Genomic DNA, 25,139 nt, shown 5'->3' on the forward strand with positions numbered 1-25,139 from the left:
CGCTAAATTACATTACATTAGACTTATTACATGATACACAACCACTGAACCAGTTTCAAAAAAAACAAATTTCATATTTCAATTTATTCAGTAAGGAGACATGAAAAATAATGAAGGTCCTTTTTCCCCCCTTCTTCCCTATTCCCTAAATTAATGTTTAAACCTATTTTGTAACACTAAAGTTATGGCTTTTTTAAAAGCACTGTATACAGTACTTTTAAAGATAATGATTATAAATGCAACTAATTTGAGAAAACAGGAAATAAACACTTTCACCTGCTGGTTTCTACCTCAGCATCTCCTTTGTCATAAAGACAATAATGCTATGGAAATTAATGTTTGGGTATAAATCACAGATACAATTTTAACATTTTCCATAATCCTGAGAAATTCTTCAGTATTATATAATCGAAAAATCAATTCCAAATACATCTGTAAATATCTTATAAAAATACATTTAAAAACAAGAATGGGAAAAATTCTAAATACTAGGTAATTACTCTGAAGGTGAGTTGGCACTATGAAGAGGCTTTGATTCCTCTATCTTTATCAGGATATTCTTCCACATCAGAGGAGAACATCAACTCTGGGAGAGAAGATGAACAAGTCACACTCAAAATGATTTCCCAGTATCTCAGAAAGAGTTTTATAGCTTAGTTATAAACAGTCTTTAAATATTGACATAGTATATGATAATAGAAAGCCCTCAAGTACAAGTAAGAATTCTTGATTGTGAAATCTGATTTAAAAGGTGAACTAATGACAAATGTACACGTTTTGCATTTTGAGATATACAAATTTTGAATGTATTATAAACCCTTGAAAAATAAAACATATAATATAATAGAGACAATATAATAACTCTTACCAGGAAATTTAAGTCACTTAGAGAATCCAGGATCATTAGACATCTAAGAGGTCTAATTCTATAGTGATCATGATAACCTAAAATGTAGGACACAGATGCAGTGGAGGACCTGGAACTAAGATGAGGTGTGTGCCAGGATATCTTAAATATGTTACCCTATTTAATCACCATAACAACCCTTTAAGCGAGTATTATCATCCTCATTTTATATTTCCTTTTTTTATCCACATGGAAAGGTTATTTGACTCACATGACCCTAAAAGCAGGATTCTGGAAATATTTAATAAGTAACACACACTTTGTGATTTAGACTGAATACTACACAAGCCAGCTGCATGCAGCTTTAATCCCAACCACAGTGCAGAATGTTATTAGTTGACATTTCTACATTTAAACTATTACTTAGCATAGACACATAATTTATTAAAATATCAGGAAATACAAAAGAAGAAAACCTTAGGAATTAACAAAATGAAGTCGTCTGATGTAAGCATTAGATGAAAAAATCTTTGAATGACTAAAAACTATACTGAGTGAAAGAAAAACAGCAAAATACTTAAAGCCTAAGAAGATTTCTTTTAATACTTTAAATATATCCAAAGGAATAATTAGTGAACAACATGAGCAAAGGTACATTTATGAATGAAAATACACGAGAAGATCACATTTTTTGTCTTGGTTTTTACAAATGGAAATGTTGAAAAGATTCTCAGTTCCAAGACTTCTGAGACATAGGCTATAATCAGTTGGTCAAACTGCAGTTAAATGCTCAGGATGTTTAACCAATCAAGAATAAAATAATAACCAAAGTCCAGAAAATATCAAAGAGATTCAAGGGTGAAATTGTGGAACATCTGCCAGGAAATACAACTTACAATACAAATACTAAGCAGTTCCCAAAGCAGTGCTGAGAAGACTAACAGTTTGCTAATGTGACTCTTCTTCAGGTGTTCCAAGAGGGGTCTGAGGATAGAGATTAGCAAATCTCACTTCAGCCTGGGCACACTGAAGGTAGGATTACTAAACACTTCATTAGACAACGAGGGGTTAAGATTTTGTGGCAGGTAGAGGAGGAGGTAAGAATAAATTCACTTGAATATGTGTCTAACAGAGGCTAATAAATGAAGCATGATTTATTTCACATTAAGAGATACTTTGATCAGAAAAAGACTAAGAGAAACGAAGAGCAAAAACTTCCTATAAAATACCTGAAGCGTTCCAAGAGAAGAAATGCCTCCAAAGTATGAGACAGGACCGCAGAAGCCCCTCATGAAGTATTCGATACTTCAAGACTACAGCTCTCCTACACACTCCTCCCTGCTTCTCGTGGCATTCTGTTTCACCACTTTATTATTACTCTTCTTATGTTATTTTACTTTAAATATATCTTTGTTATTGAAACATTGTAAGCTATATCCATTAAAAGAAGATTTATAAAGTCATTACAGAAGATTTTATGATATACTATTTTTTCTTTAATACATACCTTCACTAAGATCCATGCCTGGCCTATAAGACAAAAAAAGCCAAGATAATCCAACCAGAAGGGCCACCACCAGATTCACCACAATCCATGGCTGGAGAACCTGTTCCTCAACTCCTTCTGCCCTAAAGGTACAGAAATACTCATTAGAAATGTCTTCATTTTGGTCCATATATCCAGATATATCTATTTTATAAACTTTAAACAAAATGAGCAGTCCTCACCCAGAGGAATAACAAGCATAAACTATAACTTCCCTATAAAATAACACCATATATATCATGAGAACAAAGGTTCAAATGTTATTGAATTCTAAACAGATTTACTTTGTACACAGATGTAATGGAAATTTACTGTTGCCAAAGAATTTTTCTAAGTTTCCCTTCCAACTACTGTTAGTGCTACTCTTCAATCACTCCTTTCTCTCTTAACCTCAAGCCCCTAGCCACTCTCTTCAAACAAGACTGCCCCTCTAAGTTTTGTGAAGTGGGATCTCAGCCATCCTGTCACTCTCATGGCTGGCCACTGATTGGCGGAAGCAGACTCTCCCTAGTCCACTCTCTTTCTTGGTGGTTTCCTCTTTCTTGCTTGGTTTCCTGATTCTATCCCAAGGTACCCACTCCCATCACTACTCTGCGGTATCAGGCTCCCTGATTGGGGGTGAGGATGTGGTGCTCCCCCAGTTCACCATGTAATGATTTATTTTAAAACCATAACTTCAGAGATTTAAAACAGATTTTTTTACAAAACATTTCATTAGAAATGCAGGAGTATACAACAGTAGTTACCCATTAACCAATGGAATAGGGTTTTTTTTGGCCATAATTTGGGTAATAAAACAGGGCCCTCAATATTATTTATAGATGAAAACAAGTAAAAGAGTGAAAGGATAAGAATAGCACCATTACTCCCATCGTTGCTGTTATTACAATCAACAATTACTAATGCTACTGTGAATTCTTACCAGAGGCTACCATTAACAGAAGAAGGTGTGTAAAGGTGGATTCTGTCACTTGTCATTTGTTGACTCAGAGATAATATAAGAGCAGTAAAGTACACTGAGAAAAAGACAAATGAATTACTAATAATGTATTTTTAACAATTATTTTTAATTAATTAATAAAATTAATTAAAAATTAATTATTTTTAACTTATAGATTACTTTAAGATCAAAAATAATCTGTACTTTGGGGAATGATGATACAAAAAAAATTTCACTTAGTCAATTTCAATAGGCTGGATAGTCTTACATTATTTTTCAAGAATATAGGTAGAGAAGGGTGTTTTGATGCTCACTATTTCATCATTAGGCTGACAAGAACCTAGAAGATCTTTTAAGAAATTAAATGACTTACTCAAGGTCCTAAAATTAGTTTTATTAATATTCTCATAATTAGAACAAAATTTATTCCAAATTATCAAAAAGATATAAAATAGTATTTGTTACTAAAATGCCCTATCAGCTCAATCTGTTTAATGTTAAGTAGAAAACACAAAAGTTAAATATTAAGCAATACAGAATAACAAACTTATAAAAGTTATTTAGATAACCTCTATTAAAAAATAATTCTATCAAAATTATGCCTACCATGGTTTTTTAATTACAAATTCCGCTGAATAAATATCTATATGTAATGTTTATAAGTAGCAATAATATAAAGTCTGTTTTAAAATAAAATTATACTCTTTCTGGTTCAAAGTTACAGAGTTATCAAATTAAACTATTTACTCACAGAAAGATGCTAAAGCTGTTGGATCCAGGGCAAGAAAATTTCGGATGGCTACTGATGTTTTAGCAAAGTCAATCCTGGAAAATACAAAAGCCTCTTGTCACAGTGCAGCTGTAAACTTCTTACAAAACTGTACTCTCTGGACAATAGTTTCTTCCTTCACTATTTTAATGCTACCACATGTGTTGTCTATTACTAAGCTTTAAGTAGCTACAGTTTATACTTAACACACATGAAAGGATATCTTATTTACAAAGGCAACATAAAACATTTAACTAGAAGACTATTTTAGTCATCATTCCTTTAGAGTTAAGAAGAAACAAATTAAACTTGATTGGCAAATTTCATTAGATTCTATTATACCTCTTTCTATTACCCATATTATTGGGTTACACGTTGTTTTTATTAATGGGTTGAATTGTGTTCCCCAAAAGATATATTGAACTTCTAAACCCTGGTACCTGTGAACGTGACCTCATTTGGAAATAGAGTCTTTGCAGATGCGATCAACTTAAGATGAGGCCATTACAATGGGCCCTAATCCAATATGACTAGTGTCCTTACAAGAAGAGAAGACACACACAGAAGAGACTAGACTGTCATGTGACAACAGAAGGAGAGGTTGGAGTGATGCATCCATCTACAAGCCAAGGAACACCAGGGACTGCCAGAAACCTCTGGAAGCTAGGAAAGAGGCAGGAACAGACTCTCCTTGGAGCCCTCCAAAATGGAACCAACCTTGCCCACACCTTGATTTTAGACTTCTGCATTCCAGAACTGTGAGAAAATAAATTCCTGTTTCAAGCCACCCAGCTCGTAGTACTTTGTTACAGCAGCCCTAGGAAACTAATAAAATACCCAGAGTTTTGTCTATACCTGATTCAGGTCATCTGGAAGATGTTTGGGACTTTCTGAGCTGATTATATTTGTATGAAATTTTGGACTTAGAGTTGATGCTGGAATGGGTTAAGACTTTGGGGGATATTTTTGCTCACAGTAGTCCCATCCCCCACTCCCCCAAAAAAACAAGAAACAGAATGGCTTTTTTAAAAAGTCAAAATAATATTAATATGCTATAATTCTATTTTGAAAATGTCACAGTCAGTCAGGGACACATTTTGTTCAACACTTCCTCCTGAAGAAAAGTTAGAGGGATCTGCAGTCTCAAGGGTCTTACCTGTCAAAAGCTGAAACTGTACTTAGAGCCAAAAGCAAGTAGAGAAGACTCTGGAATGGATATGCTAACGTCTTGTATTGTTGTAGAAGGTTTGAGAGGTTAGAAAGCTCGTCTCCTGCTAAAACATATATCACAACAATATTCCACACAGCACAGCCAGCCAAGAAGCCATGAGAAAAGAGACCAATCATCCTGAATAGAAAAGGGTTTCATTATTATACATGAATGACAAAAGTAGAAAGCTAAAACATTCTTCAAGTCTCTTCACATATAAGAATAAAATTCAACATTTCACAAAAAGTAAAAACAAGTTTTTCTTTTTACCACACTGATAGGCAGATCATTTAACTCTAACTGAATGTTTAAAAACTATACCCACCACCATTTTAAGCTGTCAATTTTGTTAATAGTATTGAACAATCAACACTTTTTAAAAAAAATTATGGAACATTTGTTTTAAGAGAAGTCCAACAAAATCAGCCACCTGAAAGCCCGGTTCACTGACAGTGCAACATCTCTGGTGGTCCAGGAAGGCTTCATGTCCATCGACACGTCTATCTTTTCTGTGGTCTTTATCAACTCTGAGCGATCAGCAGCCTGGAATCGCCCTAAGAACACAATACACAACTATAAACAACTAACAAGAGGGAACCCTGGTGGTCTTTCCTATTATTCTACACTTAAGAACCCTCACACTGAGACTGAAATTCTGCTGTTTTCCTATCTAAAAATTCTCCCTGATTTGGTCCCTATTTCAGAAGGCTCTTTTCTTTCAGTTTATAAAACATACTATTTTTTTATCTTTAAGGAAAGTAAACAATGTCCATGCACTTTCTTCTCGACCCAAAATAGATGTTACAGTAACTGTCTTAGAAATCAATTATATTTAATGAAATACAATAATGAACTTGCAACTCAGAACAAAGTCTGGAAACCCTTAACATAACATAGTCTAAAAACCTCTAATTTAGAGACTTTACAAGTATTAAAGTTTAAATCCCAACACTATAAAAGTCAATATTTGAAAACACCTTAAATTTCTTAGGAAAAGATGACAGTTAGTGTAGCATGGCATTCTGCGATGACAGAAAAGAAACTGGTTGTTTCATACACTTGTCTTAAGAAGATGCCCATGGAAGGTACCAGTTCAAGTGTCAGCACTGCAACACTGTGAGCACAGCTTTATGCATTTACTGCTGACGAGGAGGCTTCTCCTTCTCATTTATCTGCTAATCCACAAATGAACCTCATGAAACAGGAAAGGTTCCATTATCTTTGCCAAACCTGGCTGTCAAGTACTTTGGAGGAGGAAAGACAGAAATATGACACCTAATTTTCCCAAAGAAAAAGCAACTTCTGAGCAGACTAGTAACTTTTATGGTCAGTTACTTTACTAGGGAAGTTTCTGTGCTAAGGGAAGCAAGAATAAAAATGAGGATTGAGTGATATTGCTTGAAAATAGACTGAAGTAAATTATGGCCACATGGTAAACTAGTAAAAGCCCTAAACTAGAAGTCATGAAACCTTGGTTCGAGTCCCAATTCTGCACTAACCAACTGTGAGACCCTGGGGGAGTCAGCCTCTCTGGATCGCAGGTTTCTCACTGGCCAACAACGCCAAGATCCCTTAGGTGGGTTTTTATGGAATCAGAATTCTAAAACAATTTATGTAAAATCTAAGTTGCAAATTTTAAGGACTAATCTTTATGTTTTAGATGAGTTCTTTAGGCAGAATATTCAAAGCATACCCATGGGAAAAGCATATGGTCATGATCATGCTTTCAGTAGATTTTTCTTAAACTCTGCAAATGTAGTCTTATAACCAATGCAGAACTATTTTCCAAAAGAGTATGTAGCTATAATGTATTTCTTATTTAATATGGTAATACCATCATGTATTTTCTCTTATTTATTTTTTTATTTTTTGTTGTTGTTGGTACGCGGGTTTCTCACTGTTGTGGCCTCTCCCATTGCGGAGCACAGGCTCCGGACGTGCAGGCTCAGCGGCCACGGCTCACGGGCCCAGCCGCTCCACGGCATGTGGGATCTTCCCGGACCGGGGCACGAACCCGTGTCCCCTGCATCGGCAGGCGGACTCTCAACCACTGCGCCACCAAGGAAGCCCTCTTATTTATTTTTAATTGTAGCATTTCATTACCTGCTCCACCACCAATACCACTACCAATTGCAGAAAACTGGTAAAGTACAACAAAGAAAAAAGAAATGGGGCTTCCCTGGTGGCGCAGTGGTTGAGAGTCCGCCTGCCAATGCAAGGGACACAGGTTCGTGCCCCGGTCCGGGAAGATCCCACATGCCGCGGAGTGGCTGGGCCCGTGAGCCGTGGCCGCTGAGCCTGTGCGTCCAGAGCCTGTGCTCCGCAACGGGAGAGGCCACAACAGTGAGAGGCCCACGTACGGCAAAAAAAAAAAAAAAAAAAAAAAAAAGAATAAAGAAATGGGTGGGAGTAGAGGGAGATTTTTTAAATTACCCATAATTCCATAACACAGAAACAACCAGCATTAATATTTTGGTATATTTCCTTCTAGTCTTTTTTGTCCTATGCAATTTTCTATAGCTGAAATCAAACTACATGTGTGTATTTATGTTTATTTTTCATTAGAATCTTCCCATGAAGTGAAAAATTCTCCCTAAACATTATTTTTAGTGGTGCAGAAGATTTCATTGTATAGATATGCCATAACTGTCTGAAATCATTCCCCTCCTGTTTTACATTTAGGTTTTTTCCAGTTTTTCACTCTCATGAATAACAATGTGATGATTAGCTTTATGTACAAATTTTTATCCATATTTTTGCTTATTTCCTTAATTCAGATTTCCAGAAGTGTAATTCCCAGGTCAAAGGATATCCTTGCATAATTCTTAAAGAGCTCACATTCCAAAACAAAGACCTACTTACGGCTTTTTTCCACAAACACTTTCCCTACAGGCTGGCTAATACCAGTGGGTGCAGTCAGTACAGACTGTTGTTCTGGACTACTTTGCTCATCAGTAATTATGTCTTCATCTTCAACTCCTAGCTCATTGGCATAATGTAATTCTGCTGGCTGGGTTTTCCTATAATCAGGGAGAAAGTACGAAAAATGGATGATTATTAACCTTTTACAGACCCAAATAAGGAGGTACCTGTGAGTCTCGTGGAAAGAGCCTTGGACTTGGGAGTCACAAAATTTGGTTTTTACTCAAATGGATCAGTTATTAACTCTTATGCACAGCAAGTCATTTTTATTTCTGTGGGCCTCAGTTTTCTCATCTGGAAAATGAAGTGACTGAACTAGATTCCTAAGCTTCTTCACAGATTTAAAATTACATGATTCTATATAGATATTGATCGCTATTTGCAGAGTCACTTCTAAGTACAAACAAGTAATATAACTTCCAGTGAACTTCTTTAAAGAATACCATTATATTTTACCTGACACTTGATTTCCTATGTTAAAATGAACATTTTTATGTATTGCTAAAAAAATCGTAATTTGAATTCTGTTAACATGAGAAAATAAATAATATAGCCTATTTTATTAATATTACCTTTAATTTTTAATATCTTTAATATGTAATATTTTTATTACTTATACAAAAATCTTCTATTTGTGTTCCTCTTCTTCAGAGACAGCTCCTAAAATTTTTTATTTAAATACAATATTTTACTTTTCTCAGCGGGTTTACTCTTTTCAAATTTACCCTTAGATTGGTTTAACTGATATTTTTGTACTGTTACTTATCCTAGAGATATACAACTACAAGTATTTAATAAGACTTAGAAGCTGCCATTTGGGAGCTTGAAATTAAGCATCAAGGTATCTCTGCAAAATATTTAGAAGGACAAATAAATTCTTACTTTGTCTTCCTTCGAGGTTTTTGAATAGCTGGCTCCTCAGCTGGCTCCACGTTGATACCATTTTCATTTGGTAATAAAGATGCACTAGAAGTCTTCTTCTGGGTAAAGGCAGTCTCCAGTTCTGAAAATAAAGTAGATTAACTTTTCAAATTACCAGGATGTAAAAAGGAAAGTAATGTACAAGACTTCTGCAAGACAAAAGAACTTTAAGAATTTTAATTGGCCCCCAATTTTTTTCACCATCTTACAAATTTTTAAAATTTTACACCTCTAAACACTCAAAAGAAAGTTTGAAATTGTGATACCAAACAATATAGAAAAAAAAAATTAAGTAATCCAACACCCAGGGTGTGTCAGAGATCTCCAAGATTACTTCCAGGTTCTGTGATTCACTCAAAGGATTCACAAGTCATTTACACTCATGGTTACACTTTATTACAGGGAAAAGATATTAAGCAGAATCAGCATAAAGGAAAAAGCTCATGGAGCAAAGTCCAAAAGAAAACAGGTACAAGTTTCCAAGAGTCCTCTATCAATGAAGTCACACAGGATATGCTAATTCTTCCAGCAACAAGTTGTGACAACACATATATCGCTTTCTCTTCCAGGCAAGCTCATCAGACACTCAATGCCCAGGGTTTTTATTGGGAGTGATCACATAGGCACCCTCTGCCGAGCACATACCAAAATTCTAGACTACCAGAAGAAAAGCAGATGTTTAGCATAAATCACATTGTGTGCACAAATGCACAGTGAGCCACCCTGATAGAGAAAGCTTTATATCAATGTAGAAAATTGTTTACCAGCCAAGTTCCCAGATGCCAGTCAAGAGGCCCTCTAGAAAGTAGGCCTGTCCAGGCCTGCTGTGTTAACTCTTTTCTGCACACAAGGTATTAAGTTCAAGTGAGTCAATGGAAGCTTCTAACCCACTAGAAACTCTTCCTATCCGGAAATACAGGAAATGGAATGCCCTCAAAGTACCGAAAATTCTATTTTAAAAAACACTTACAGCCTGGGCTGGAAATATAATATAAGCAGTAGAGCCTACCACAGACGTTCTGAACAAAACAAAAATGAACAAAATTTAAAACCCAGAAATTTAGAAAGCTGGACCTGTAGGGGTAGGTACATTCTAGAATGGCAGTCACAAGTACTCTTTGGCCTAAACTTAGTTGGGTCCTGAATTTTCTAAAAAGAGTCATTTCTATTAATACATTTTTTTCATAAATTATATTCATGAATTATAAAAATTATATTTTTTCATGAATTATAAAACTATATAGGTATACTGGTATCCATCTTGACTTTCAAATTTTATCCTAACTGAATTACTAAGAGTAGTATGTCTTTTTTGAATTTTTGAAAGTTATTATTTATTTTTATACAGCAGGTTCTTATTAGTCATCAATTTTATACACAGCAGTGTAAACATATCAATCCCAATCACACCACCACCACCACCACCCCGCCACTTTCCCCACTTGGTGTCCATAGGTTTGTTCTCTACATCTGTGTCTCAATTCCTGCCCTGCAAACCAGTTCATCATTTTTCTAGATTCCACATACATGTGTTAATATACAATATTTGTTTTTCTCTGACTTACTTCACTCTGTATTACAGTCTCTAGATCCATCCACGTCTCAACAAATGACCCAATTTCGCTCCTTTTTATGGCTGAGTAATATTCCATTGTATATATGTACCACTTCTTCTTTATCCATTTGTCTGTCAATGGGCATTTAGGTTGCTTCCATGACCTGGCTATTGTAAATAGTGCTGCGATGAACACTGGGGTGCATGTGTCTTTTTCAATTATGGTTTTCCCTGGGTATATGCCCAGTAGTGGGATTGCTGTATCATATGGTAATTCTATTTTTTAGTTTTCTAAGGAACCTCCATACTGTTCTCCATAGTGGCTGTACCAATTTACATTCCCACCAACAGTGCAAGAGGGTTCCCTTTTCTCCACACCCTCTCCAGCATTTGTTGTTTGTAGATTTTCTGATGATGCCCATTCTAACTGGTGTGAGGTGATACCTCATTGTAGTTTTGATTTGCATTTCTCTAATAATTAGTGATGTTGAGAAGCTTTTCATGTGCTTCTTGGCCATCTGTATGTCTTCTATGGAGAAATGTCTATTTATGTCTTCTGCCCATTTTTGGATTGGGTTGTTTGTTTTTTCAATATTAACCTGCATGAGCTGTTTATATATTTTGGAGGTTAATTCTTTCTCCATTGATTCGTTTGCAAATATTTTCTCCCACTCTGAGGGTTGTCTTCTCGTCTTGTTTATAGTTTCCTTTGTGGTGCAAAAGTTTTTAAGTTTCATTAGGTCCCATTTGTTTGTTTTTATTTCCATGACTCTAGGAGGTGGGTCAAAAAAGATCTTGCTGTGATTTATGTTAAAGAGTGTTCTTCCTATGTTTTCCTCTAAGAGTTTTATAGTGTCTGGTCTTACATGTAGGTCTCTAATCCATTTTGAATTTATTTTTGTGTATGGTGTTAGGGAGTGTTCTAATTTCATTCTTTTACATATAGCTGTCCAGTTTTCCCATCGCCACTTATTGAAGAGGCTGTCTTTTATCCATTACATATTCTTGCCTCTTTTGTCATAGATTACTTGACCATAGGTGCGTGGGTTTATATCTGGGCTTTCTATCTTGTTCCATTGATCTCTGTTTCTGTTTTTAGGCCAGTACCATATTGTCTTCATTACTGTAGCTTTATAGTATAGTCTGAAGTCAGGGAGTCTGATTCCTCCAGCTCCATTTTTTTCCCTCAAGACTGCTTTGGCTATTTGGGGACTTTTGTGTCTCCATACAAATTTTAAGAGTTTTTGTTCTAGTTCCATAAAAAAATGCCATTGGTAATTTGATAGTGATTGCATTGAATGTGTAGATTGCTTTGGGTAATATAGTCATTTTCACAATATTCATTCTTCCAATCCAAGAACATGGTATATCTCTCCATCTGTTGGTATCATCTTTAATTTCTTTCATCAGTGTCTTATAGTTTTTGCATACAGGTCTTTTGTCTCCCTAAGTAGGTTTATTCCTAGGTATTTTATTCTTTTTGTTGCAATGGTAATTGGGAGTGTTTCCCTAATTTCTCTTTCAGATTTTTCATCATTAGTGTAAAGGAATGCAAGAGACTTCTGTGAATTAATTTTCTATCCTGCAACTTTACCAAATTCATTGATTTGCTCTAGTAGTTTTCTGGTGGCATCTTTAGGATTCTCTATGTATAGTATCATGTCATCTGCAAACAGTGACAATTTTACTTCTTTTCCAATTTGTATTCCTTTTATTTCTTTTTCTTCTCTGATTGCTGTGGCTAGGACTCCAAAACTATGTTGCATAATAGTGGTGAGAGTGGACATCCTTGTCTTGTTCTTGATCTTAGAGGAAATGCTTTCAGTTTTTCACCATTGAGAATGATGTTTTCTGTGTCGTATATGGCCTTTATTATGTTGAGGTAGGTTCCCTCTATGCCCACTTTCTGGAGAATTTTTATCATAAATGGGTGTTGCATTTTGTCAAAAGCTTTTTCTGCATCTATTGAGATGACTATAAGGTTTTTATTCTTCAAGTTGTTAACATGGTGCATCACATTGATTGATTTGCATATACTGAAGAATCCTTGCATCGCTGGGATAAATCCCACTTGATCATGGTGTATGATCCTTTTAATGTGTTGTTGCATTCTGTTCGCTAGAATTTAGTTGAGGATTTTTGCATCTATGTTCATCAGTGATATTGGTCTGTAATTTTCTTTTTTTGTAGTATCTTTGTCTGGTTTTGGTATCAGGGGGATGGTGGCCTCATAGAATGAGATTGGGAGTGTTCCTTCCTCTGCAATTTTTGGGAAGAGTTTGAGAAGGATGGGTGTTAGCTCTTCTCTAAACGTTTGATAGAATTCACCTGTGAAGCTGTCTGGTCCTGGACTTTTTTTGTTTGTTGGAAGATTTTTAATCACAGTTTCAATTTCCTCACTTGTGATTGGTCTGTTCATATTTTCTATTTCTTCCTGGTTCAGTCTTGGAAGGTTATACCTTTCTAAGAATTTGTCCATTTCTTCCAGGTTGCCCATTTTATTGGCATATAGTTGCTTCTAGTACTCTCTTAGGATGCTTTGTATTTCTGTGGTGTCTGTTTTAAATTCTCCTTTTTCATTTCTCATTTTATTGACTTGAGTCCTCTCCCTTTTTTCTTGATGAGTCTAGCTAATGGTTTATCAATTTTGTTTACCTTCTCAAAGAACCACCTTTTAGTTTTATTGATCTTTGCTATTGTTTTCTTTGTTTCTATTTCACTTATTTCTGCTCTGATATTTATTTCTTTCCTTCTGCTAACATTGGGTCTTGTTTGTTCTTCTCTCTCTAGTTCCTTCAGGTGTAAGGTTAGATTGTTTGAGATTTTTCTTGTTTCTTGAGGTAGGCTTGTATAGCTATAAACTTCTCTCTTAGAACTGCTTTTGCTTCATCCCATAGGTTTTGGATCGTCGTGTTTTCATTGTCATTTGTCTCTAGGTATTTTTTGATTTCCTCTTTGATATCTTCAGTGATCTCGTGGTTATTTAGTAATGTATTGTTTAGCCTCCATGTGTTTGTGTTTTTTACATTTTTTTCCCTGTAATTCATTTCTAATCTCATAGCATTGTAGTCAGAAAAGATGCTTGATATGATTTCAATTTTCTTAAATTTACTGAGGCTTGATTTGTGACCCAAGATGTGATCTATCCTGGAGAATGTTCTGTGTGCACTTGAGAAGAAAGTGTAATCTGCTGTTTTTGGATGGAATGTCCTATAAATAACAATTAAATCTATCTGGCTTATTGTGTTATTTAAAGCTTCTGTTTCCTTATTTATTTTCATTTTGGATGATCTGTGCATTGGTGTGAGGTGTTAAAGTCCCCCACTATTATGTGTTACTGTCAATTTCCTGTTTTATAGCTGTTAGCAGTTGCCTTATATATTGAGGTGCTCCTATGTTGGGTTCAATTATATTTATAATTGTTATATCTTCTTCTTGGATTGATCCCCTGAACATTAGGTAGTGTCCTTCCTTGTCTCTTGTAACATTCTTTGTTTTAAAGTCTATTTTATCTGATATGAGTATTGCTACTCCAGCTTTCTTTTGATTTTCATTTGCATGGAATATCTTTTTCCATCCCCTCACTTTCAGTCTGAATGTGTCCCTAGGTCTGAAGTGGGTCTCTTCTAGACAGCATATATATGGGTCTTGTTTTTGTATCCATTCAAAAAGCCTGTGTCTTTTGGTTGGAGCATTTAATCCATTCACGTTTAAGGTAATTATCGATATGTATGTTCCTATTACCATTTTCGGTTTGTTTTGTAGGTCCTTTTCTTCTCTCGTGTTAGAGAAGTTCCTTTAGCATTTGTTGTAGAGCTGGTGTGGTGGTGCTGAATTCTCTTAGCTTTTGCTTGTCTGTAAAGCTTTTGATTTCTCCATCAAATCTGAATGAGATCCTTGCTGGGTATAGTAATCTTGGTTGTAGGTTCTTCCCTTTCATCACTTTCAGTATATCATGCCACTCCCTTCTGGCTTGTAGAGTTTCTGCTGAGAAATCAGCTGTTAACCTTATGGGAGTTCCCTTCTATGTTATTTGTCGTTTTTCCCTTGCTGTTCTCAATAATTTTTCTTTGTCTTTAATTTTTGCAATTTTGATTACTATGTGTCTCAGCGTGTTTCTCCTTGGGTTTATCCTGTGTGGGACTCTCTACGATTCCTGGACTTGGGTGGCTATTTCCTTTCCCATGTTAGGGAAGTTTTCGACTATAATCTCTTCAGATATTTTCTCTGGTCCTTTCTCTCTCTCTTCTCCTTCTGGGACCCCTATAATGTGAATGTTGTTGCATTTTATGTTGTCCCAGAGGTCTCTTAGGCTGTCTTCATTTCTTTTCATTCTTTTTTCTTTATTCTGTTCATAGCAGTGAATTCCACCATTCTGTCTTCCAGGTCACTATCCGTTCTTCTGCCTCAGTTATTCTGCTATTGATTCCTTCTAGTGTAGTTTTCATTTCAGTTATTGTATTGTTCATCTCTATTTGTTTGTTCTTTAATTCTTCTAGGTCTTTGTTAAGCATTTCTTGCATCTTCTCAATCTTTGCCTCCATTCTTTTTCCAAGGTCCTGGATCATCTTCACTATCATTATTCTGAATTCTTTTTCTGGAAGGTTGCCTATCTCCACTTCATTTAGTTGTTTCTCTGGGGTTTTATCTTGTTCCTTCATCTGGTACATAGCACTCTGCCTTTTCATCTTGCCTATCTTTCTGTGAATGTGGTTTTTGTTACACAGGATGCAGGATTGTGGTTCTTGTTGCTTCTGCTGTCTGCCCTCTGGTGGAATAGGCTGTAGTTCTGAAGGCTGGAAGTCTGAGATCAAGATGCCAGCATGGTTGTATTCTGGCGAGAGCTTTCTTGCAAACAGATGTCTTTTTGTGTGTCCTCACAAGGCAGGGAGAGTGAGTAAGTGTCTAAGAGAGTAGTTTTAATTCAACTATATTTACTGCCAGTAATGAAATAAATTGTAGAGTAGGTAAAGCTGTCTTAGGGTCATTTCTGTCTCTCTTTCCTTCTCTGCCCTCTTCTGCCCACACCTTCTCCTCTTAGTGACCCCAGGCACTGTGGTATCCCATTTCAACTTGCATCTCAAAACTGTGCTCCATTCTCCTAACTTTTCTAGTTCCTGCCCTCTACTCCTATAATTCTTTCATCTAATAAGGATCTACTATCTTCTAAGAGGCAAGGAATTAGTCAGGGAAACTATTTTGTAATAAACTATTCCTCGGGGCTGATGTTAATAGGAGAGAGCTAATCTCCCAATCTTTGTTCCTTCCTTTGTTTTACTCTAACAAAATCTATTTTCTTTTTTCTAATTATTATAAAAGTTATATACATAAAATATATAAAAATTAATAAAACATAAATGAAGAAAGAAAAATTTTTTAAATCATACCTAATTCCTCCTTCTAAAAAACCTACCACTGTTGACACTTTGCTATAGCCTTCCATTCTTTTTACATATGTGTTTGTATATACATATGGTCTGGATTGTATTGTGTCCCCCGGAAAAGATATGTGCAAGTCCTAACTCTCAATACTTGTGAATGAGATTCTAGAACTAGGGTCTCTGCAGATGTAATCAAGTTAAGATGAGGTCATGCTGGAGTAGGATGGGCCCTAAATCCAGTGATTGTTGTCCTTATAAGAAGAGCAAAATTTGGACACAGAAACACAGGGAAAAATCTGAAGATGGAGGCACAGAATGGAGTTATGCTGTCACAAGCCAAAGAATGCCAAGAATTATAAACAACCACCAGAATCTAGAAGAGGCTAGGGTGGATTCTTTCCTAGAGCCTTTGGAGGGAGCTCTGTGGACACCTTGATTTTGGACCTCTATCCTCTAGAACTGTCAGAGACTAGATTTCTGTTGTTTTAAGTCATTCAGTTTGTGGTAATCTGTTCCGGTAGCCCTAGGAAATTAATAAAACATATTTTACAAAAATGGGACCCTTTGATAAATACTATTTTATAATCTTTGTTTTTGACTTAACAATATATTACTGATGGCTTTCCATGTCACTATTTTACTTTAACAATCCTTTTAATGAGTACTTGGTTTCTATTAAATGGGTAAAACATGATTTATCTAGGCAGTATCACATTGTTAAATATTTGGTTATTACCAGTTTCTACTCTTATGTTACAGTTAGCATCCTTTAATTACTGTAGCCATTGTAGTTACTTCTATTCCTATAAGTTCAGATAGGCTATATCAATTTATACTTTCTATCAGTGGTGCACGAGTATACCAATTTCTCACCAATACTTTTATATCCAACAGTTTGGGATTTTATAATCTTTAAAAAGCATTGCCAGTTTGATAGCAAAATAATGATATAATATTCTGTTTACCTTGTGAATAGTGCTGAGACATAGTGAGACTCAAAACATGTTGGCTTTTGCTCCATTATATTGCTGTTAATACAGAATTTTTCCTTTCCCCACTAATCTCAATGTCCATTCATAATATACCAAATTCATATACATACCAAGATCTGAACTTTCTGTTTTGGTCCTGAATTTGTACCCCTTCTCATAATCTGTACAGATACGCTCAAAAGAGATCCTCTAAAATATTCCTGACTTAACCCATGGGAATTACTCTGGTGATAAAAATTTTAAGCAAAAAAAGAAAAAACTGGGATATGGGTGGGGAAAAATAGGAACAGACAGGTTTTTAAATCATACCCCCAAAATCACAACTGCTGTCACAACCTAACCTTAGTTTCTTTACATACCAAGAGGTAGCTTCGTCTTCTTCTGTCTCCTTTGAACAGGAGCTTCTTGATGTTCTATGGGGTCTTTAGTTGGTGGCTCACTGCCCTCAGGTGGCCTGTGAACAGCAGTCTGAACAAGACCTTCCAAAGAAGCACTAGCTACAGAGAAATGGAGTTGGAAAAAACTGGGATAACTTGAGCAGAGATTACTAAGTCTTAAAAATATAGGGAAACGGGGAACTGGAATGTTTCCTATATAATAACCTCTTCTCTTACAGAACTAATTGTGCCCCAAATCTTGATTTCCTCCCTCCTCACCTGTAACTTTGGGCTTTAAGTTGGGAAAAGAAATAAATGAGGGAACAAGGAAGAATGAGGAAGCAAAAAACCAGGGGGCTAGAAAGAGGAATAAAAGAAAGGCAGGAGGAAAACTGCTTCTGAACTTTCAAAAAGGTGAAAATGTAATGGAAACTGTCACCATAGGGAATGCTCTTGTCTTATGCCTTGAGAATTATCAGCCTGTATATAGTTTAGTCCTTCATTAATAAATTAACACACGATAAAGTCATCACGGATAACTGGAGTTAACAGACTACTTAAAAATCTCTTCATCTGATCATTTCAATCTCTCCCCTCATCAAATCTTTGAACAGATTTCGACCCATTTTGGCAGATTTGAATTTTACTTCATTACATTCACTACATTGCTTCTTCACAAAAGAAGAAATACAAATGAGTGAATAAACAAATGAAAAGATGCTTAACCTCATTAGTATTCAGAGAAACGGAAACTAAAATAAGCTACTTTTTGCCCACTAAGTTGACAAAAAGAATTGAAAGATTGATATTTTCCAATGTTCTCAAGGATTTAGCAAATGTGACACTCAAACTCTGTTGGTGGCAAGAAAATAACAACTCCCTTGAAGGCAATTTAGCAGAAATTTATCATATTAATAATGCATAGGTCCTTCTGTCTAGCAGTTTTACTGCTAGCAATCCAACCTATAGAAATATCTCTTCCCCACCACCTACTATTTTATGTAGAAGAACTGCAAATTGTAGGAGTGAAAAATTTGAAGTACCCTAATTGAAAAACAATTTTAATAACAGCCTAGCAATACACCTCCTTTTTTGTCTAGAGCACTGATTTTTTTTCTCTTTTTTACAAGAAAAAAAGCTGGTAGCTGGGATAGAGCCCTACCTCTGCTACTCCAACTCAGTCTTTATTGCATCCTTCACCAGTGACCTTTCTAAATCCACATGTACATGTCCGTACTTAATTGTGAGTATATTTTTAGGGCCTAGCACTTCAGTATCTTTGTGAATCTAAGTTTCTCTGCCTCTCTTTTCTTTTTGTTGCATATCTGTATGTCTTTCTCTATGCATCCATTTCCATTTCTCTCTTTTCCTCCACCCACCATGTATTCCGCCATTTGTTAGGCAATGATAAGCTAATACAAGTTTCCAACCAGGTATAAGGTATGATCAGCTACGAGCTTTAGGAAGTTCACCCAGCAGTGGTGGGCAGGACCGACTAGGGTGGAAGAAAGCTAGAAGTACAGAACAATGTTGGAGGCTACCCCAATAGCTCAGGTGAGAAGAAGAAAGGAGCTAGGCTAACTACAGTTGTCCTGACAGTGGAAATGACAAGGGGAAAGAAACGTAAAAGATACTACAGAAGAAGCAAGCTTGTGAGAGGCAGCAAGTAGAGTGAAGCGACCAGTGAGAGGCGACTGAGGTTTCCAGCCCCAGTCACTGGGAGAGTGGGGGTGGGGGGGGGCATTAAAAGAAATTTGTAAGTAAGCAGTAAAACTTGATTAATTGTTGAAAGTGATGATAAATTCTGGACGTGCTGAGTTTGAGTTACTGACAGAACATCCAGGATTATCAGTGAATGGGACAAAAAAAGTTCACAGAACTTGCTCATTATTGGAGCTTTAATACCTGGATGATACGGCCCTGCTTTCAGACTCATGTTCTAATGCAGAGACTCTCTGACTGAAATGAGGGATCTAAGAACCTTGTGTCTCTAAATCCAGTATCCTGTTCAAGGGTCTGGAACCAATCATAGCTCAAGACAACTTATGTTATCTAGGGATGAAAGACCTCAAAGAGTCCAAGAATGTTGTGGAAGTAAGATCCAGGGCAGCATAACCCTTTACTACACAAATGTTTCTAGATACTCTTCAGGCTGCCCACTACCTTGTCCCTCACTGCCACCAAGAATCCCACTGCTTCAAAGTGAACTGGATTCTATCCTTAACACAGCAGTGACTTGGGAATGGGGCCTGGCCTCTCCCTGATCTGTGATGTTTAGCATGCCTGAGGTCCTGGGAAAACTTGTGATCCCACACAACAGAGAACACTTCTTACCTAGCGTGGTTTTTGTTCTGGGCTTCTTTTTCTTAGGACGACTAAGTGGAATATCATCTATAAAACAGAAAGAACAACAGAAAAGGCTGCCTAAAATTCAATGCAGGGAAAAGTCAAAGGGGAACTTTTAGTAGGGAAGACCTTTCCCTATTTTCCCCTGGGTCCAGCCAATTTCTATACATTAGGGGAAGAAGGCAAGAGACTGACAAAGTCAAAGGGAGCCCATAGTACAGTACCGGTAGCTCATGGCTGGTCAGTAATGTTATAAACTGTGACAGAAAGTGGGCTCACCAAATATTCATCTGATCCCCTACATTTCCCAGCCCCCTTGCACTTAGGTGTGGCCTATGACTGGTTTTGGCCAATAGGCTGCAAGATGAAGTGATCTGTGCCATTTGGGGGCCAAAACATTGAAAAAGCCAGTGAGTAACCCTCCAGCTTCTCCTTCCCTTGCTGTGGCAACTGAGAAGGTCTCATGTTAAGATGGCAGAACCACAGCATGGAAGCAGCCGGGATCACTACATCATTAGTGAAGAGGTAGAGAAAGGTAACTGTCCTGGATTGTTGCTACAATGGACTTTGCATTAACCAGAAAAACCCCGTATAATATTAAGTAACTGAGATTTTGGGGTTAGTGTGACATAACCCAGCCTATCCTGATGAAATGAGACAAAGGAAGATGTAGTCCCTATTATGGAACTAAAATCTAGCCAACAGTTATGTTCTAGGTGACTCCATTCAGGGATGAATGCTTTTTAATTTATAAGGTCAAATATCAGCCACATAACTAGTGTTATATATCAACCATCCTTTAAAAACGGCAGTCATAGGAGATTACTATGATAAAAAATTGTAGCATTATAAATTATACTATTCAGATTCAAGTTTAAGAGAAAATGAAGGACTCAAACTAACTTTCAAACACCAAATACTGTATTTAGAAAGTTTTACATTAACAGTGAACTAACTCACCTTGATTAGCACTTTATATGACACCGACCAAATTTAATCAGGACAGAGACAAAAAGAGAAACTCTGTTAATTAGAAATCTATTATATTGTTAGACTGAAAATTGACTTAAATCATTACAAACTTAAAATAAAATTAGCTTTCACACAAAATCAGCTAGTTTACAAACTAGCTTATTATTTATCAGTAATAAGCTGTTTAATAAGACTAACAAAGTAACCCCAATATTTTCTGAACCTACATATACATATTCCCTACTGTCTATTAATAAAGTGGATTAAACAGATTAAGAACTCTTATTTTGTCACTGATTAAAATCAGCTTAAACTCTGAGGAAACTATTCTAGCAAACAAAAGAGGATCAGAATTCTGATAAACAAGACATTAAAACATTAAGAATGGATCCATTATCCTAACATGTGGACATTTAGTCTCTGAAACAGAGCATTTAATTATAACTGTTATCTTGATGATTCAAGAATTATTCATCTTTAAACTTTCAGGAAGTCTCTTCTGAATTATTATAATTGTGTAAAAGTACTAGTCAATTTTTCTCACTTTACTCACTTTGCATTCTTAAAACTCAATAATAAAATTACTGTAAATTATTTTTACCTTGGCACAGGTGGAAGGGCTCGTGGAGGACGCTATGGGGAAAAGAAAAAGAAAACTTCTTGTAAGTAAAAACCTTAGAGCATCTTTACTTCATGTATTTCAAATTTTTGATAATCCTATTCGTCAAGTGAAACCCAGGAGGTACTGATGAGAATCAGATGGGCAATTTTAATTTGTCCTATCACTTCTGAATTTCATATAAAGTTCCTTCCTTCCTATATTCCTTAATGTCTACAGACCAGGCTCTGTTCTAAGCATCAGGGATATAGTAATGAACAAAACAGAGGGATCCTTGCTCTTATGGAACTTACATTCTAGTGGTTAAGTATTAGACAATAACGTTAAGTATATATATTATATATATATATATGGAAGAGAAGAATGAGGAGTGCTACTTTAGTTAGGAAAAGTCTCTCTTTAGTTAGGAGATATTTGAGTTGAGACCTGAATAAGAAAGGAGCCAAAGGGGAGCAAATACAAAGTCCTTTATGGGAGATAGGGCTTAGAGAGTTCCAGATAAAAGAAGGCCAATAAGGATGAAGCACAGTTATCAAGGCATGGGCAGATTACTTAGGAAGACAAAGGGAAGGAGCCTGGATTTTTTTTTTAATTGGGGTATAGCTGCTTTACAATGTTGTGTTAGTTTCTGCTGTACAGCAAAGTGAATCAGCCATATGTATACATATATCCTCTCTTTTTTAGATTTCCTTCCCTTTTAGGTCACCACAGAGCACTGAGTAGAGTTCCCTGTGCTATACAGCAGGTTCTCATTAGTTATCTATTTTATACATAGTTGTTATATATGTCAATCCCAATCTCCCAATTCATCCCATGTGCCCCTTCCCTCCTTAGTGTCCACTCGTTTGTTCTCTACGTCTGTGTCTCTATTTCTGCTTTGCAAATAGGTTCATCTGTACCATTCAAAACGGATTAAAGACCTAAACGTAAGACCGGACACTATAAAACTCTTAGAGGAAAAGATAGAAAGAACACTCTTTGACATAAATCACACCAAGATCTTTTTTGACCCACTTCCTAGAGTAATGAAAATAAAAACAAATGGGACCTAATTATACGTAAAAGCTTTTGCACAGCAAAGGAAACCATAAACAAGATGAAAAGACAACCCTCAGAATGAGAGAAAATATTTGAAAATGAAGCAACTGAAAAGGGATTAATTTCCAAAATATACAAACAGCTCATGCAGCTCAGTATCAAAAAACAAACAACCGAATCAAAAAATGGGCAGAAGACCTAAATAGACATTTCTCCAAAGAAGACATACAGATGGCCAAGAGGCACATGAAAACATGCTCAACATCACTAATTATTAGAGATTTTGTTTTAATTCAATGGGAAGCAAATGGAGGTTTTAAGCCACATAGTAACATACTGTTTAAAAACATACTCTGAAACATACAGTGTGAAAAACGCATTTAGGGCAGAAAGAAAAAAAAACCTATAAATGCTATTTTACATGAATAAGAAAAGTGTTTGCAGTTCAGAGAAATTACAGTTAAGTAGCACTCTGGAATCTTTCAAAATAAAATACTAACAAATATGCCTAGAAATCAGTTTAATGTTCCAAGTATCTCAAGCTGCTTGCAAAGGACATTGATTTAAAAAGGTTAAATTTTAAACACTCGTAGTTTGTTCCACAACTGTCCCATTTACCTATCCATTCATTCAAAAAGTGTGTTAATGCAAATGCTAAAAGATTAGGACAAGGCCAGCTGTCTTAACACTATCCAGTTGTCAAAATTCAACCAGCAAAGAAGGATAGTTATTGCTCTTTCTATCTATCTACAAAGCGGTATCGTTCTAAAGATGCTATGGACCGCTTTCTCACCAAAGACTCAGTTCACACGATAACTCCACATTTCAAAAGTCCCGCAAAAATGACGTATCATCCATCCAGAAACCCAACCTCGACACTCCTCAAAAGTAGGACGGCTCAACTGAACTGAAAGTAACTAAGGCTCGCTTACCACCTGCTTCTTCCCCATTCCGTCTAAAGCTGGGCTGCCTGGGAGCCGCTGACTCCCAGCTGCGGGTCGCTCACACCCCGCCCGGGTTCACACCCGCCCAGCGGGCCCCGCGCACAGGCGCAATGCGTCATCGAACTGCGCCGCAGAGGCCGCTCTGGCCCGCAGCCTCCTCCATCAGGGTGGGAGCGAGGAGGAGCGCGGAGACCTGGTGGGGCTTTTCCAGTCTACTCCTGCGGAAAAGGGGGCGTCGGAGTCAGGGGTGATATGCCCGGGAGGAGAGACTCCAGCGGGTGCGGTGTAGCAATCACGATTTTTCCATGGTTTCCCAAGTGGTTGCGGTGATTTGTTCGAGGGAAGTGAGAGAAGCCCAGGATTAAAAGTCCCCGCTGGCAAACGGCTCTTTCCCGGGCGGCTAAATGCCCTCCGGAGAAGTCGATAAAGAGACCCTCTGTGGCAGGCCCCGGACCCGAAGGGGAAGGGGCGGCAGCAGGGTGAGGCGTCGTCATGGCAACATGGCACGCAGGCCTCCGGAAACTTCAAGCCTGGCTCCTCGCCCAGCTCCTGGAGTTCGGGTCCGGCCTTGAGAAGAACTTCCCGCCCCCGACCCCCAGCCCTATCCTGTGAGCGCCAAATGGGCCGATGCGCGCGCTCCCCGAGCTGGGCTGTCCCCTTCTGGTCCCCAGCATGTCGGTGTCCACTCCGCCCCAGAGGTAGCGGCAGCGGCCAACGCGCACCTCACCGCTCACCGGGTGGTCCTCCTCCACCCGGAGCCCCGAGTTCGTCCGCATGGCGCTGTGCCGGCCTGGCTCTCTCGGCGCAACAGCCGCCGGCCGGAGCCTGGCTCCCCGCTACGCCGCCGCCTCCGGGACCTGCGGGAGGCGGGGGCTTCGCGCCTGACTAAGCCACCGCCCCCGGGCCGGGTCTCCGCCTGCCCCCGCTTTGCCAAGCTCGACGTTCCGAGGCGTCGGAGTTACTCACCCGTTTAGCCACCAGGCGCGCGCGCGCGCGTGTGTTGATACAGGCAGTTCTCAGATTCTCTCCAGTTGCGCGCGCACGCGCGCGTGTGTGTGTGTGTTGATACAGGTAATTCTCAGATTCTCTCCAGTTGCTTGTGTGTGTGTGTGTGTGTGTGTGTGTATGTGTGTTGATAGAGGCAATTCTCAGATTCTCTCCAGTTGCTTATCCTCCATCCAAAGAAGCACGGCATAAAATCAAATCCGGGGTCACATGAGTGTTAAAAATGACTTAATTTTCTTCGTTTTGTTTGGTCGAGTTTCTTAGAAAAATAACACTTATTCACTTTAAATTTAAAAGCTACAGATGTTTTGAAGCATACACTCTGTTTTATAGTTAAGAAAGAGCAGAGGGATGGCATGGATGTGGAAAAAGTTAGGGAATGATGCAGAAGATGAACAGATACTAGGGCAAGTTTAGCGACTGGAAGTCTCAGACTCTAGGAAGTAAGAAAAACAAGACTTCGTGGAATAACATCCTCATCCCGTGGTTTTCTCAGATGTTGGTCTCTAGCACTAAAATCCATTGCTTTTTCCTAATTTAGGCATAAATGTAGATACTGGCTTTTGGGAAAATTAATGATTGTTGCAGCCCTGATCAAAAGAATACTTTTTCCTTGCAGCCTAATGTGTAAAATGAGAGCAGTGCTGTTTCCGTAAGTTTTGATGTTAGATGTGAAATGTGTATATTAACCCTTCTTTCTTGCAGTTAGTCAACTAGGTACTTTTTGTCAAATCCATGTTTATACAACAGAAGTT

The 25,139-nt window shown here is 37.4% G+C and overlaps 1 protein-coding gene across 1 annotated transcript; it reads right to left on the reverse strand.

The window, feature by feature from the left end:
* TMEM237 (transmembrane protein 237) lies at positions 1 to 24,162 on the reverse strand. The gene is made up of 12 exons (XM_082841151.1): positions 24,102 to 24,162; positions 21,380 to 21,411; positions 19,795 to 19,880; positions 17,443 to 17,580; positions 9,117 to 9,237; positions 8,175 to 8,332; positions 5,743 to 5,866; positions 5,259 to 5,450; positions 4,085 to 4,158; positions 3,316 to 3,409; positions 2,355 to 2,476; positions 1 to 586 (listed from the first exon to the last, which is right to left on the reverse strand). Exons 1-12 carry the CDS (start codon positions 24,153 to 24,155, stop codon positions 519 to 521), a joined length of 1,263 nt encoding a protein of 420 aa, XP_082697277.1. The 5' UTR covers positions 24,156 to 24,162; the 3' UTR covers positions 1 to 518.
* Between the last annotated feature and the right edge of the window lie 977 nt (positions 24,163 to 25,139).

The sequence above is a fragment of the Leucopleurus acutus genome (assembly GCF_964270905.1).
Source record: "Leucopleurus acutus genome assembly, chromosome: 6".
Lineage (NCBI taxonomy): Eukaryota > Metazoa > Chordata > Mammalia > Artiodactyla > Delphinidae > Leucopleurus > Leucopleurus acutus.

What these genes read in the sequence shown, in the direction of transcription:
- TMEM237 (XM_082841151.1), bottom strand. Translation starts at nt 24,155, where the DNA reads ATGCGGACGAACTCGGGGCTCCGGGTGGAGGAGGACCACCCGGTGAGC. An exon ending in ACCACCCGGTGAGCGGTGAG is followed by an intron (nt 21,412 to 24,101) that starts GTGCGCGTTGGC and finishes TTTTCCCCATAG; the next exon opens with CGTCCTCCACGAGCCCTTCC. An exon ending in TCTGTTAATGGTAGCCTCTG is followed by an intron (nt 2,477 to 3,315) that starts GTAAGAATTCAC and finishes CTGTACCTTTAG; the next exon opens with GGCAGAAGGAGTTGAGGAAC.